The 16423-nt window shown below is 36.6% G+C and overlaps 1 protein-coding gene across 1 annotated transcript; it reads left to right on the top strand.

Annotated features, from left to right (window-relative positions):
* Positions 1–534: 534 nt before the first annotated feature.
* On the top strand, positions 535–14490 carry LOC128869269 (acyl-CoA synthetase short-chain family member 3, mitochondrial). Its single transcript, XM_054111807.1, has 6 exons — positions 535–821; positions 9692–9996; positions 10059–10744; positions 10806–11116; positions 11196–11341; positions 13763–14490. The coding sequence occupies exons 1-6, from the start codon at positions 776–778 to the stop codon at positions 14270–14272; spliced, it is 2004 nt and encodes a 667-aa protein (XP_053967782.1). The 5' UTR covers positions 535–775; the 3' UTR covers positions 14273–14490.
* Positions 14491–16423: the final 1933 nt, after the last annotated feature.

Raw genomic sequence — 16423 nt, 5'->3', positions numbered from 1 at the left:
TAATTTTGTGTAGAAAATTTAGAATATGGCAAATTAAAAAAATAAATAGCTACAATGTTGCTCGGATTGTGAAAACATACATATCGTCCCCTTAGTATAACAATAGCCTATGTGCTCATAGGCTATTATTTTTTTATTGAATATTTGGATTCTCCATCGTCGATTTTATATGTGGCCAAAATTTTGTCAAATTCTAGTTCCACAAAGTGGGTCAAAACGTCAGTCAAAAAATAATAAATACAGACATAACGAGATTTGAGTGAGAGCTACTTTCGACAAAAAGTTTGAAATTCATTTTCTCAAACATCAAAAAATTTATAGGCTATTTTAATACTAAGGGGACGATATTTACATTGTTTATTTTTCTTTTACTTTTTATTTCTAAGCTGCCGCTGATCACATAACACTATTTCTTATTTGTATGTATGGGTATATGTTTCAAAACTCACTTAATGCTTTCTTCCGCCACGCGCTTATTTTGTGTTTGAGAATATACGTTTTCAAAACTGGAATTCAGTTTCACTTGAGCAACTCACGACAACGGCTGGGTGTCTTATTAGAAACGAAAGAGGAAGAAGCGTTTAAGGAAGTGTAATAATAGTAGATAATTATTTAAAAGGACTAATGCAGGAGTTTTTTTTGAATTTATAGTGAAACGGCAAGATATAAACGAATATTTCAAAAAATAACGGTAACAGTGTTACTAGAGAGAAATAAGAGTAAAAATTTAGTTAAAAACATTACATAAGATCAACATCGAATTTCGCCGTAAGCAATGGCTGGCCAGAAAGGATCTAACAGTAGCTGCAATGTTGTAAAAAGTAAGTTGAAGAAAACCTATGCTACATACATATATTTAAATTACAGTGTATTAAATCAATTTTTTTATAAAAACGAGAAGAAAATTAAGGATAAAATTTAATAAAGTCGCACATATTGCACTACTTTTCATTTAAAGTTGATTCCGTGAAAAAGGCATGGTTTAAAGATATCTTTTTTGGCGATATCGATAATGTTAGTTTATTTAATCAATTTCTATATAATAACAACAACAACAACATTTGAGCAATATTTTGCTACTTTTTCATCGCAAAATATCGAAAATTGAGCGAATCACAGTAAATCTCCGTATGCGCCTCGAAGAAAATGTTTTGCGGTGTACATCATAACTCCCAATAGAATTATCTGAAACTAAAAATCCAAACGCATTTGTTAAAGAAGATGTTTCTCAAGGTCTAATTAGGAGAACTTTTCTTATATTTTTTCAATTTCGTCAAGTCAATTTAGAAGTCAAAAAACCGATTTTCGCTAAATTCTTCTTCGTACGATACAAAAAAAAAATACCAAAAAGAGCACAGGAATGCATGGTAAATTATAGGAAGGAGTTCTGTGCAAAATGTTAAAACGATTGGCCCAGTAGATTTTGAGTCATGGGGTACAAGGACTTCAAAAATAAAAATGTTTCCAAAAACCGCTTTAAAGTCGAGCAGTTATAGAAACCCGGCCTGGCGCAATCAAATACTCATAATTTTGCCTATATTGCTCGGCTCGAGATTTTGCCACAATATTTTTTACATATTCATTTAAAATACTAAAAAATATAGATTATAAATAAACTTACAAATAAAAACTTAGATACTTTACCTTAAACAACTTTGTATAATCTCAAAAAAAATTTTTCTTAATAAAAAAATTTTATTTGGCATTTATTAAAAGAAAAAATAATGATGAACATAAAATTTAAAAGTTTTAATTAATAACAAGCATTTTTTTTTTCAAAGTGAAAAAAATTAAAATGTAATAAAAATATACAATTTTTATATTATACATATATATATAATTATAAATTATATTAAAAACATCAAGACGCCCGCCACAAATAGAAGAAGGAGCTCGGCCAAATATTCAATATATAATTAAGTATTATATTGTATAAAATAAGTTTACCCGATGCGTCGCAGCTAAAAAAAATAAAATATGTTTGAAAATGTTTTGGTTTTTTCCATCGATTTGTTCATCATATAATTAGTAAATTTCTTCTTGTGCCCTAATACAGGGTGGCTGATGAATTTCGCTACATTAAGAAACTCAAATAACTTTTTTTTTAGTGTATGGAATTCATTTATTTTTTTTCAAGTTGAAGGTCATTAAATTTTATTAAATGTAGCTTAACTAGTTTTAAAAATAATTGAATTTAAATGCCCCCCATGCTCGTTGACACAAGTGCGGCATCTTAATAAAAAGTTGTTCATTGCTGCTTTGAGAGTTGCGACAGGAATAGCCGCAATTGTTGCCCTAATGGATTGTTTTAGTTCATCCAAATTTGTTGGCTTTGTTTTATAAACTTCTTGTTTACATAAACTCCACAAGAAAAAGTCAGTTGCAGTAAGGTCAGGCGACCTGGGGGGCCAACGAAATTCGGAGTTTCTTGAAATCAGTTTATTGGGAAATTTTCGTCGCAACTCTGTCATAACAGTCTGGGCTATGTCAGACGTTGCCCCATCTTGTTGAAACCACACAGAGTTGAAAGGAATTCTCTTTCGGCGTAGTTCTGGATAGAAAAATTCTTTCAGCATTTTCAAATAACGGTCTCCAGTAACCGTAACGGTGTGACCATTTTCTTCAAAAAAATAAGGCCCGACAATACAGCGTGAAGAAACCGTACACCACACTGTCACGCGAAGAGGATGCAATTCCGTCTCGTGGAGTATCTGTGGGTTAGAAGAACTCCATATTCGACAATTTTGTTTGTTCACATTGCCGTTTAAATCGAGTCTAAATCTTTGTGCATTATTGTTTGCAAAGACTGTCGGCTGACACCAAGTTGAGCAGATAAGCTTCTTGTTGAAACCCTTGGATTGCTTTGTATAGCTGCAGCTACAGCAGCGATCGTTTCCTCCGTCCGAACTGGTGGGTTTCGATGACTGCGACTGTTCCTTGCTCAGCAAAATTATTCACCAGTCTCATTATGGTCCATCTGCTCGGGGGATCGCCGCCAAACATTCCGCCTGTACTCTCTCTGTACCAAAACTACGGACTCCAGTGCGTGATAGCGGCGGACTATCCAAATTCTTGTTTGCGTGTCCCAGTTATCCATTTTAATAAATTTTAAAGATCAATCTGCAAATTAAAACAAAAATGGAACAGATAACTTAAAAAGAAAAAAAGTTATTCAATTTTTTTTTGGTAGCGGCTTTCATCAGCCACCCTGTATGTGCAAAATGTATCTCAGCATGCATTTTGAAACACTCATCACCCCTTTCTACAATATTCACCATATTTGTCATGTTAAATCTTTTTTGTTAATTTTTATAAAAATATAGGTTTTACTTAAAAGAAAGGCCGTGTATGTTAAATCAAATTTTCGAACTTTCAAATTCTTCTTAAATTCTCAATTTTTCTCAAATTCAGAAAAATTCATCAAAAATTGTCATAACAGTTTCAAATTTTGTGTATCAAAATTTTGAAAAACAATTTTAGCATACTGCTTTCAAGGCGAATATATTACAGGTGGTGTCGGTAAATCAGCTGATTTGATTTTTTTTTTGCCGTGTCGATGTGGCGATCAGCCCAGAATGAAACAAAGCGAATTCATTCTTTGATTTCTGTTTTGCCAATACTTTGCTTTGACAATCAAACGTACAAAACATTGTTGTTGGTCTAGCGCCACCACCTTTAATGAATGCGCCTTGACTGCTTTGTGGCTTATTAAATTTCAGTATAATAAAGTGTAAGTTTGAAGTTTCTCGAAAATCGCGTTGATTTTTACAATCCTTTTGCATATGAAGTTGAAGATTTTCTTCCATTTAAAAGAACTCTGGTATATTTGTCGAATTTTGAGCAAAGTTTGAGACTTTGACGGTTCCAATGTTGCTTGCAAAGCTCTGCAACTGCTGAACGTTTATTCTCAGTCGGGCAGGTTTCGGGTTAATAAGCGTAAAAACAAAAAACTCTTTCAATGGACTGTAAACAACTCGGAAGAACTGAAACAGAAAATAGACAATATCTTGCCCGAAAGGCATTGCTTTTAAGTTATTTTTTGCCATTTATTATGATTTTTAATTTCTTTTCTTCTAACACGAAACAGTAGATAACTAAATTTGATATATTTTACCACCTCTATCAAACTTTTACTCTCTTCAAGTGGCTCTCAACAGCCCGAAAACCGTCAAAATAAAGATAAATTCGGTAGTTTCGGCCACCCATGGGTAACCTCAGTCTAGCAAAGAAACAACAGATTTGAAAATATAAAAGTTTTTTTTGAGGTTATTTTTTTTTTGTTATTTCAAAAATAAGTTCTCGCCCTCCAAAAATTGATTTCTAAGAGCTGAAACTTGACTTATCTTATCTTATTTTTATAGTAATCGCCGCACAAAATATCACTGTAATTAGTGTGGGAGCATCCATACCCATATTTATTCCCCGATTACTTTTCCTATTATGCCTTACATTTTGGTTTCCCTGTAGCACTTGTACGAGTACAATAGGCCGGTAAAGAGAGTTTCGCTGCTTCGGTTCCTTTTCCTTCTGCTTGTCTAAACAGAGTTTTGGAAGAAAAAGTCTTATCTGCTTTATAGTTCCAGTCACACGCCACATATTTATATTTGGTATACGTTTTTCACCGGGGGAGTGGCAACATTGATATGCCTATTTTCGTCTCAAACTATTACACAGTGAAAGAGGAATGGACCGGCGTATTGTCATGGTACATGGTCCAGTTGTTTTCGACCAGTTTGTGCGACGTACGTAAAAACGTGCCCATAGTCTTAGAACTTTGCAGTAACTACCTATACGGCAGGAAAAAATCACAACGAATAATGCTACGCATATAGAAAAAAATAAAATCAACTTGGCCTTCAGACCGTTTCCCACCCTTATTGTACTCACTACTGATTTTGTTTACGTACTTCGGAGTCATACTAAACAACCAGGTCTCATCTCTAGTGGCAATCCGACTTCCCTGCTGTCACTAAAATCTGGATCACAACACATTGCTTGTATAACTGAAAAAAGCTATACGGAAAACACGCACAAATCAGAAAATAAACTTGCTATTGACTTCAAATTTCGGCTGCCATTTAAAAGAAGGTCGTTGACAGTTCCAAAGTTATAATCAAATGGCTGCATCTTGTGTCTTATGGAATCTCTTAAGTGTTATAAGACATAGAGTCATAAATATTGGAGTGCGATTATCAGTTAAGTGCTGAATTACTAAACAGCCTAAGGTTGGAGTAATGTTCCAGATATTCGGTTACGATACTCTCTCAAAGTACATGTTCCAGTTGTTTAGCCTAAGGTTTTGAGTGATTTCATTTTTTTATTTTGAACCTCCACGAGAAAAATCGGTTAAATATTAAAATGTTGGTTAATATGTCGACCTAACAGACACCTCCATCAGTTATTTAAAATTTTTAGTAAAATAAATCATTATTTCTTACTAGCTTAACAACAGAGCAGCTTTTACTTATAGGAACATAGTAGAAAAAACCTAATTTAGTAAAATCGTGATTCATTACGAGTTCCAATTTCTACTTTAGTAACTATTATAAAAAAAAATTTTCAAAGTGCAGCGAAATATTTCATTGCGTTTTTCTGCTTAAAAGCTCAAACCCGTTATTATGAAGCGAAAGCAAAACTAAGTAGTTAAATGAAAAATATTTATTTCCATTTAAATATTCTTACTCCCAATTGCTCATTAAGATTAACCGTTCAAAATACAAAATGCAGTTAGTTTCTTAATTTAATTTTTTCACAATAAATGTAGTCACCGTTTTTGGCTCTTTTTTTGTGTTTCAGGTTAAAGGGTTCGTTTTAATGGAAATGCAAAACTGCTATTTGATCTTCTATGTAAGTGTACATTTACATACAAAATGGGTGTGTGTACATATGCATTAACGTATGTATGTCTGAATATAAACGAATAATTAGACACTTAATTATTCGAGAACTTATACATACGCGTACAATAATTTAAGTGAAATTTAAATGTCTGACCTATGAGCGGAACTCTGACGCGGAAGAAACAAAAAACTAAGTGCAAAATTTAAAACCGTTGAATTCTTGTTTTTAAAAATTTTCAAAGGATAGTTTTATATATGTATAAAAGTTTGGTACCAAAATACTTGTAATTTTCGTGTGGTCCTAGGTTCTGTGCACATTAGAAAAAGTTATTTTCTGAAGTGGTCGCCTTCCAAATGACAATGGCAAAATTTCCGAATGTATTGCTGCCATGAAAAAGCTTCTCATAAAAACTACCTGCCGTTTGGAGGCGACAGCAAGACGCAAACCACAAATTAGAGGAGAAACCCCTAATAATGAACTTAAGCGCTAATATATTATAATAAAATAAAAAAATCGTGCATTTGTTATTTGGAGAAAATTTAGATCCACTTCAAACTTGCACTTTATTACACTAAAATTTTATGTGCTCTAAAATTTCGTACCCAATTTATGTTTTTAAATTCTGGTTAAAATGTTTGGCGATTTTATCGCCTGGACATCCATTAAGACCGTTATAAAGAATAACGAACTCGTTTGGGTGCGCATCGTACTGAAGATTGACAAACTTATATAAAAATAAATATGCTAACATAACTGAAAAAAATGGAACGTTAGCATGCTCTTAAAAATACATTTTTTGCATCACCATAAGAATTATTTTGGTCTTTATCTGCTTATGAGCAGATTTGTTAATGCAATCCTTGGAGACTCAAGCATTCGGAAAAAAGTTAGCAGAAGAACACCTCAATGCGGTGTGCTCTTTCCTCTTCTCTGGGTCCTGGCAATAAATGAATTGCTAAAGGGACTGGAGGAGAGTGGAGCCCACATCGTAGCCTACGCGGACGATGTTACTGTGACAGTTAGAGGGAAATTTCCCAATACTATATGTGAAATTATGCAAGGACTAGGACTATCCGGTAGGAAAGTGGTCGAAAGCAAACGGCTTAAACGTCAACCCAAACAAAATCGAAATGGTTCTATTTACTAGGAATTAGTTCCTCCGTCATTAAGTGGCACGATACTCTCAATTAGGGAGGAAGCCCGCTACTTGGGATTAATACTAGACAAGACAATCAATACATAGGATGGGCAGTCTTTGTCTTTGTGGAGCCTTTAGAACTACACCTACAGATGCATTAAATATAATACTGAACTTACTACCAATCGAATTATTCGGTAAGCAAGTAGCTGCCAAATCAGCTCTTAGATTAAGGTAAATAAACTCATTCAGAACGATTGGAGAAACTCGCCGATATTCCTTGTGAAACAGACTTTTGTTATACCAATTACATTAACTTTAATAAATCCTTTATCACAATGTTTCCTTCGAAATAACTATCTATACAGATGGCTCAAAATTAGATAATAAAGTAGGTGGAGGGGTCTACTCCGAAAAGCTGGAGATAAAGCAATTATTCCGCCTATCCGATCACTGTAGTGTATTTGAAGCGGAAGTCACTGCTATTAAGGAAGGACCCCAGCGAAAAAAAAAACGAGAGAATTATACACAAACGAAGTCTTCATTTTTTCAGACAATCAAGCAACTAAAGGGTTTTTCAAGAAGGGCGGGTAGATGTTTAAATGGAATAAAATGGTGTTGGCTGTGTGGCACGTAGCGCCGTCCTGCTGGAACCACATGTCGTCTAGGTCCATATGGTTCAATATAGGCCATACGAAATTGGAAGGGCCACCACGTCTACGGAAAAATGGGCGCAATGCGCGCAATGTTTGCGTTAATGAACACTCATTTTGATAATAAAGTTTTATCATTTGAACGTGCTATTCAATCGTGTAACTTGCCATCATGATTTGGCATAAACAACTGAATAATAAACAAAAGATTTGACAGAGGTCACCAAAACAAAATGGCTGCCACAGGGCGCCAAAATCGACCCGCGCCAATTGAAAACCCCTTTATAAAAGCGCTAGAATCCAAAACACATTCGTCAAACACAGTCATAGAATGTTTTAAACTACTAAATGACGTGTCTCAATACTACAAAGTACACCTTATTTAGGTGCCAGGCCACAGAAATATAGCAGGAAACTGCAAAGAAGATTAACTTGTTCGAATTGTTACAATCCTTGATATCCAATTGGATAAAACGTTGATCCCTATACCCATTGTCACTTGTAAGTTACTGATAGACAATAGAGAGAATACCTACAATAGCATTGGTGGGTGTATTAACATTGTCTAATAGGTAACCGTGCAAGAAGGCTGGGAGTTTTATACTATGATTATTGTAGAAGCTGCTACAATACAGAAGAAGAGGAAACTATTAAACACCTCCTTAGTGAGTGTGAAGGATTAGCTCGAAGAAGACTTCACACACTTGCTAATGCATTTTTAATAGATGTAGCGGATATAGCGCATCTTAAACTAACGAAGTTAAGCTCGTTTTTAAAAGCCACAAATTGGTTTGAAAGTTATCCCATAGTGTAAGGACAACGTTCCCGTGTTATCACAATGGACTTACGATAGGTTTAAATGTGTAATTTTGACAGCCACCAGATCTACCTATTCTACCCCTCATATAGTCAGACGAACATGGGAGAGATTTCACCAGAATACCATTTCTTTGGAGCATTGGTATCTGGAAAAACACTTCGCTCATTGCTCACTGATTTATGTTGGAATTTTATTATGGAAAATGGCGAAAGCTACTCATAAAAACCATCGGACGTTCGGAGTCGGCTTAAAATATCCCTCCAACATCAAGACGCATGCCACATGCGCCAATTATATGTAGATATGTACACACACACATATTCGTGTAAACGCACTTTTAATTTTAGTTTTACCTTAGCTTCGTGAACATTCGATTTGACCGATTCGATATGAGTGCATGGCTAAGATTTTCCCATGATTTTCTGCACTTCAGATTATTGTAGTGCATCTATTTTTAGTCGCCAGCCTTTCGTTTTTGCCTTCGATGCAACTATTGCTAAGGGTTTCAACATCTTTCAGTTTCAACTCGAAGTTTCGAATCAATTGTCGCAATATTTTATGCCATTATATGTATGTATGTACTTGTAGGTAGACAGTCAGACGACTATCTCAGTACTATTTTTTGTTGGTATCTTTCATTTCTTTTACATGACTAATTTTCTACATACCTACATGCATACCTACATATGTAATTCGATTGAAATTAAGAAGGAAATGTCTGGTCGAAATGAACTACTCATATAAATTTTAAAAGCGAAATCCAACTCATGTACATTCTTAGCTTGAGAAAGGTAGCAATATTCATGCTTTCTTTCTATTTGGTTGCGTTAGTTTTTCTATTTAAATAAAACGAAAACATATCAAGTGAGGTTGATTTTATTTTATGCAAGACCTGAAGGTCTACTAACCCATCCGACATATTTGTTTTGCTTCATTTGAAATGAATTTTTATATTAGAGGCGCGATGAAATTTGCAATTGCATACTTAAATAGATTTCAACTTGCCTATTATCTACGTATTTAGTAAGCGATTCAATTCGAATAGGCTAATGAACTCACGAACTCGTAATTGAATATAGGTGTCTTACAATATTACACGTGTTGCCTTTCTCCGTTGTACCTTTACCACTAACCTCTGTAAATGGTCAGTCCGGCTTGTGAGAATACTATTGTATAAATTTATGGTAAGAAGTATAATTTTAGAATTGTTGCTAAAAAGCATACATATTTTACTTTCAGATGAACTGCTTGGGGACTCACACGATCCAGTTTATGTGGACACCTATAATCGCTCCATTTCGAATCCAAGCGAATTTTGGGGCGAACTTGGACGTTTAGTCGATTGGTCTAAGCCATGGGAGCGCGTTATGGACAACAGTAATCCGCCATTTACGAAATGGTATAGCGGTGGATACCTGAATGCCTGTTACAATGCTGTGGACCGGCATGTGCTCAATGGAAATGGCAGCAAAGTTGCGCTGATATATGACAGCCCGTTGACGAACACCGTGCGCCATGTCACCTACCAGGAGCTCTATGATCAGGTATGAAATGAGTAATATTTAAGTTGGTTCGATTCGATTACAATTAATCTTATCACCTTCAGGTTACAGTTTTCGCTGGCGGTCTTGTGAGCTTGGGTCTTCAAAAAGGTGATCGTGTAGTTATCTATATGCCTTTGATTCCGGAGTCAATTGTCGCCATGTTAGCCACTGTACGTTTGGGTGCTATACACTCTGTTGTATTCGGTGGCTTTGCCGCCAGCGAGCTTTGCACACGCATTGAGCATGCGGAGCCAAAGTTTATACTTTCCGCAAATTGTGGCGTCGAGCCTGGCAAGGTGGTGCCCTATTTAGACATATTGCATGACGCTGTTGAAATGTCGAACTGGAAGCCGGTTTGCAATATAATTTACATACGAGATAATATATTACGTAGCTCCAATTTGAACTGGAAAACAGATATGCTTTGGGAGACGGTATTACATTTGGGCGCGCCAGTCGATTGTGTGCCTGTCGAAGCCAATGAACCGCTGTATATATTATATACGTCGGGTACTACAGATAAACCAAAAGGTGTGCAACGACCAACCGGCGGTCATTTGGTCTCATTGATTTATACGATTCAAAAAATTTATGGCATCAAACCAGGTGATGTGTGGTGGGGCGCTTCTGATTTGGGTTGGGTTGTCGGACATTCGTACATATGTTATGGTCCACTCTCATTGGGTGCGACAAGTGTGATGTATGAGGGTAAACCAGATCGCACACCTGATCCAGGCCAATACTTTAGGTGCGATTTAAAAACATATTTGACAAATGTGAATGCTTTTGAAAATCCTATCTTTTCACAGAATAATCGAGCAACATCGCGTGAATGCACTCTTTTCGGTACCCACAGCTTTCCGTGTTATACGTCGTGCTGATCCTGAAGTCAAATATGGACAAAAGTATTCACTTAAATCCCTGCGCTCCATATTCATTGCTGGCGAGCATTGCGATATGGAAACGAAGAGTTGGATGGAAAGGGTTTTTAAAGTGCCGATACTGAATCATTGGTGGCAGACAGAGTCGGGATCACCAGTTACTTCAACATGTATCGGTTTCGGACATAGTCTGAATCCACCTAAGTACACAACTGGATTACCGTTTATTGGTTATAACGGTAAGTAACAATATGAATGTAACTGGCTTCATTTAATTTGTCTTACTTTCAAAATTGTATAACTCATTTTATCAACCAGTTAAGGTACTGAAACCAGATGGTCAAGAATGTGAGACCTCCAAATTGGGGCGTATTGCATTGAAGCTACCGCTTCCACCAGGATTCATGTCAACCCTTTATAAAAATGATGAGCTCTTCAAGAAAATATATTTTCAGAAATATCCGGTAAGATTGGCGTACTAAGGAAAACTTAGCTTAGATTTAGAAAGATTACCCAAAAAATATAATTTGAACTTGAAACATTTCGATAATGAGATAATGAAACAAAACGTTGCATCACCTACTTTTGCGAGGGCGCACCAATAAGTCCCTGAGAATGAAAATAGGAAACACTCTAAAAAACAAACATCTTGATCTCCTATTAACTCTATTATGATGTCCTCCAAGTAGTACGATTTCTAGAAATCCTATAAACAAGTGTTTGTTTCATCTATGACCTCTTCTTTCGACCCAAGTCATTTACTGCCAAAATCTCTTTCGATCCAAATTTCATTTTTTCATACGAGTATTTGCAAATAGGCTGAGTTGGCAACTCGTAAACCAAATTTATGCACTTATGTATGCTATTGTTACCGCGAATTTGTGGGCCAATGCATTGTGCTAGTGGAAATGTTGTGGTTTTTGCTTTAAATCCGTCGTCATGACCTTGTTGGTGGACATACTTACCTTGGACTTCCTCCACTTTAATTCACTATTTCTTGGCCTCTAGTATGGGATGGAATGGGATTGTGGCTAACTGCAATTTTCCAAGAGATCCAAAGCTCTTACTGCCCAAGTCACTACTTTATGTTTGGAAGGATGTTAAAAGAGCAATTTTCAAACAAATTCATTCAGTTTTTCCATTACTACTGCGGACTTGTGCGCCAGTGCGTTGTGCTGGTAGAAGGAAACTTTTCTCCTCTGGAAATCTGGTATTTTTTGCTTCAAATCAGTGTAAATGAGGGGGTGACACCCTGTGCAATCCAAGAAACTGTCGCAATGACCTTGATACCAGATATATCTACTCTGATCTTCTTTGGCTTTGATTCACTCTTCTTTCGACTGTTCCTTAGCCGTTAGTACGAAATTACGTAAAAATTCGTTAGGAAACAATTGCGTTGATCACCTGCAATTAAAGCCCTGAAGTCTATCTGAGCTCGCGTACCTACACTCGCCATTCGTTCTAAATCATAACGCGAATTTTATTGACTATTTTGGGCATCACTTGTGTTAGTGCGACCACGCTGAAAGTGAGTAGTGGATGATTCCGATCGATGGTATACCCTCACCAAGTTTTTCATGCTTGTGTTTGATTCACCTGATGGGGTTTTCGCTCAAAAATATTTTCATGAGCACTCGAAGCTCAGCTTTTTTTGCTTTTATGGAAATACTCGAGGCGTTAGTTTCTAAACAATAAAACTATTTGTTAGCTCTGTGTATATATGTATTTTGGGTACATTCTGAAAGATGTGGACCTCAACAGGCTGCTTTGGGCGACTTGGGATAATGTGGACAGAAATGCTTAAATATTAGTATAGGTAAATGCCGAGAAGTTGGGAAAAAGTAGTAAATATTGTATTCCATGATACCATAAATGGTCTGTCTAATATTAAGCTAATCCATACGTGAAAGAATGAGAAATCTTATCTCAGGTGAGAGTCGAATTATTTTGAGAACTCATGCTAAAAGTGAGTTAGAGATAGCATGCTTCTTTGTTGTTGTAGTAGTAGTTTTCAAATTCCTCTTTAACATTGTAAAACCATCAGTTGTCTTCATTGCTATCACCTAACTCTAGACCAAACGGAAAACGGATTGATGGGGCAGAACCTCTGAGAGAGGGGAGTTAAATGGGTAGGTTTACCTACCTATATGTACATTTGCATTGGTCGAGTTCAATGCTGGATAGGAGTTTAACCTGCTAAAATATACAGAATGTAATTGTGCCATGATAACGCGGGTCTAACGCTGATATCTAGCGAGGTAGCTGAAGAGCTAAGCCTTCAACTATGCTTTTCTACATTGGAATGTTTAAGCAATTTACTTTTACAATTATTTGTTCTAAGTCTCGAAGTTCTCTCCAGTCTCCTTGTGAAAGCCAACTTTATAAGGGCAGAGGGTATCGGCGTTCTTATGGCGAAATTTGTTAAAAAATGTCTACTGATTTTTTGACAAATAGTTTAGCTCACCGATAAGGGTAATGTTACTTTTAGGAATAAATATAAGCTAATAGGCTCCCAGTCGATCGAGGTCACAACGTATGCCAGCTCGATAATGAGTTCATATATTATAGAATCGATATTTTTAAAGTACAATAGGCCCGATGGCTAGATCATAGAAAAATTAAAATGCTTGGAGAGCACACTGCTTGAAAAATTACTCAGGTCGCAACAGAAACTTAGGTGTGGATACTGATACCATCCAAAAGATATGGAGATTACTAAGAAAAGAAAGAGACGTTCAGCACTACAGCACGAGTGAATTAAGAAAATAATCCTGTGGTGTATTTAAATATTAAGTCGAAACTATCCACATATATTAGAATAATTGAAGCCTTTTGCTACCTATTTAACATTTGTTGTCGCACTTTCTTTCATGTCTCGTTATCAGGGCTACTACGACACCATGGATGCTGGTTATAAGGACGAGAACGATTACGTATATGTGACGGCACGCGATGATGACGTTATCAACGTGGCTGGCCATCGCATTTCCACGTCAAGTTTAGAAGATGCCGTGCTAAGACATCCCGACGTAGTCGATGCAGCTGTATTTGGAGTTCCTGAACCGACTAAAGGTCAAGTTCCGCTATGTCTTTATATACCAAAAGAGGATACCCGGAAGACTGAAGCGAAATTGTCAACGGAAATTATCAAAATTATACGTGACGTTGTTGGACCAATCGCTGCTTTCCGATTGGTTGCGCCAGTAGAAGCACTACCGCGTACACGTTCTGGCAAGACGATGCGTAAGGCTATGGCAGACTTCGCAAAGAATGAGTTGATCCATCTACCATCTACCATTGAAGATCCATATGTTTTTGGCGGATTAAGACGTGCGTTGCAAACCTTGGGTTACGCAATGAATGCACCTGATCCCGCTTTGTCTATTAAAAATTAAATGCAAATCAATGAAAATTACATACTAAGAAGGGATCAGAAAGAAATATTTTGCATAAGTAATATTGTTTGTTGCTTTTAGAAAATAATTTATTAGCGAATGAGTTAATCAAGTAACTATATTACATGTAAATACTAAATATGTACGAGCTATTGTAAAGTTGAAGTTGATTATATTTGATCTTAATTTAGAGAAATATAAAAGTCGAGGATATGAAAGAGTGTCGGTGTTTAGTGAAGGTGGGTTTCGGATTTTTAAATGGAGGAGTTTGGGAGGATGGTTCCATATGTAGAAGTCCACGCAAGTGGGGAAAGTTACTGATCGCCATTCACTTGGGAGTGGCCAGGACGATTTTTTTGCATATGGTTCAAGCAGCTCACAACGTCCGGGATTAGCTCAAGTAACATCTGGGTAGCTTCTGAACACTCGTGCGAGAGTGAGCTAACGTGAGAAGGCGAAGCATCACAGTTAGTATAGAACTGGTGTGATTTTAGTGAATTTAGAAACATGACTAGGACACTGAGGAACTCTTATACGCAGTGCTTTCGCTTCCACAATTCATAACTAATCCACGTTTGCCTTTTATCCCTATTTTCTATTTTCTTCCAGATGGTATCACAATGAACGGTTTCCATTTGAACTTTTTCAAGGGTTACGCGTGTAACCTATGTGCTTATAATAATAAATAATAATTGGCGCGTAAACTTCTGTTAGGTGTTTGGCCGAGCTCCTCCTCCTATTTGTGGTGTGCGTCTTGATGTTGTTCCACAAATGGAGGGGCCTACAGTTTCAAGCCGGCTCCGAACGGCAAATATTTTTATGAGGAGCTTTTTCATGGCAGAAATACACTTGGAGTTTTGCCATTGCCTGCCGAGGGGCGACCGCTATTACAAAAATGTTTTTATTAATTTTGCTTTCACCGAGATTCGAACCAACGACCTCTCTGTGAGTTCCGAATGGTAATCACGCACCAACCCATTCGGCTACGGCGGCCACCGTATGTGCTTATAGTTTATTGAAATGTGGTACAATAACTTACATTCACTGAAGTCCTTGGTAAGGCTATCTAGTGTATTTCATCACTAACAATAAATAATAATAATATGCGAGATCGTGTAAAGTACGTCATCAGAGATCCGGAAGACATATAATATGTCGTAGGTGTGGCGTAACCCTGAACCAGGTATTGGCTGGGGTGTACTGTACACAAAGATGTTAAAAAAATTATGCATCTATCACTTGCTTAAATGTACGATTTTCATCGTGAAAATACACCCTATTACAGGTATGTTGCAGAACCAGTGCATTAGGACGACAACATGGTTCTCTATTATGGCAGAATAATTCTTACGAATACCACAAGTTAAAAGATCTGAGATATTTGTAGCAGATAAAAATGAGCACACCGCGTTTGTCATAGACAGTGGCGTTCCATTGAACAAAAATATTCATAAAACGTCCACTGAGGAAATCAGTAAATACTCCGATTTGGGTATTGACATCAAGCGGCAGTGGAAATTTAGAAATGTCTGCATATTGCCACTTATCACATCGACTCGCGGACCTCAAGAAGCTCAAATTGGACCTTCAAAAAGCGGTTCTGCTGAATTCTTGCCATATAATAAGGAATTTATTTCAGTAAATTAGGTAAATTCATTCATTATGCAATACGGGTTGTGCAATTAGGAAATATTACGTGCATCGGCAGCACAATATTTCAGATAGTCGAAGACGTATGCAGAAGTTAAAAATATTGAAGACTTCCCTGAACGATGCCAAAAAAACCCTCCAAAATAAGATCAGAAGATCATTGGTTTGTTTGTGATGAAGCCGAACTGCTCGCTGTGGGAAGCTCAAGTAGTTTTAAGGAAAAATGGGGTTAATTTATCCAAAGACAAGGTTCGGGGCCGTTTACGTCAGAGCACCTAAGATTATACATTGGAAAAACCTCTGCTGATTATTAAGGCGAGTTTGGCTGATTTTCTAGCAATATGCAATTAATCACAGACTCCGAGGGCAGATGGTTTTTTATGAGAAGCTTTTTCATAGCAGACACACACTCGGAGGTTTGCCATTGCCTGCCGAGGGGCAACCGCTATTAGACAAAACTTTTTCTATCATTTGGTATTTCGTGCCCGTGTTTGTTCATAC

This window comes from Anastrepha ludens, chromosome 2, assembly GCF_028408465.1.
Source record: "Anastrepha ludens isolate Willacy chromosome 2, idAnaLude1.1, whole genome shotgun sequence".
Taxonomy (NCBI): domain Eukaryota; kingdom Metazoa; phylum Arthropoda; class Insecta; order Diptera; family Tephritidae; genus Anastrepha; species Anastrepha ludens.
The sequence above is the reverse complement of the archived record's forward strand: the minus strand, read 5'-3'. Positions and strand labels throughout refer to the sequence as shown.

Coding starts and splice junctions, on each gene's coding strand:
- LOC128869269 (XM_054111807.1), top strand. CDS start 776: ATGGCTGGCCAGAAAGGATCTAACAGTAGCTGCAATGTTGTAAAAA. Junction 9,997..10,058: donor ACCAGGAGCTCTATGATCAG/GTATGAAATGAG, acceptor TATCACCTTCAG/GTTACAGTTTTCGCTGGCGG. Junction 11,117..11,195: donor ACCGTTTATTGGTTATAACG/GTAAGTAACAAT, acceptor TTTATCAACCAG/TTAAGGTACTGAAACCAGAT.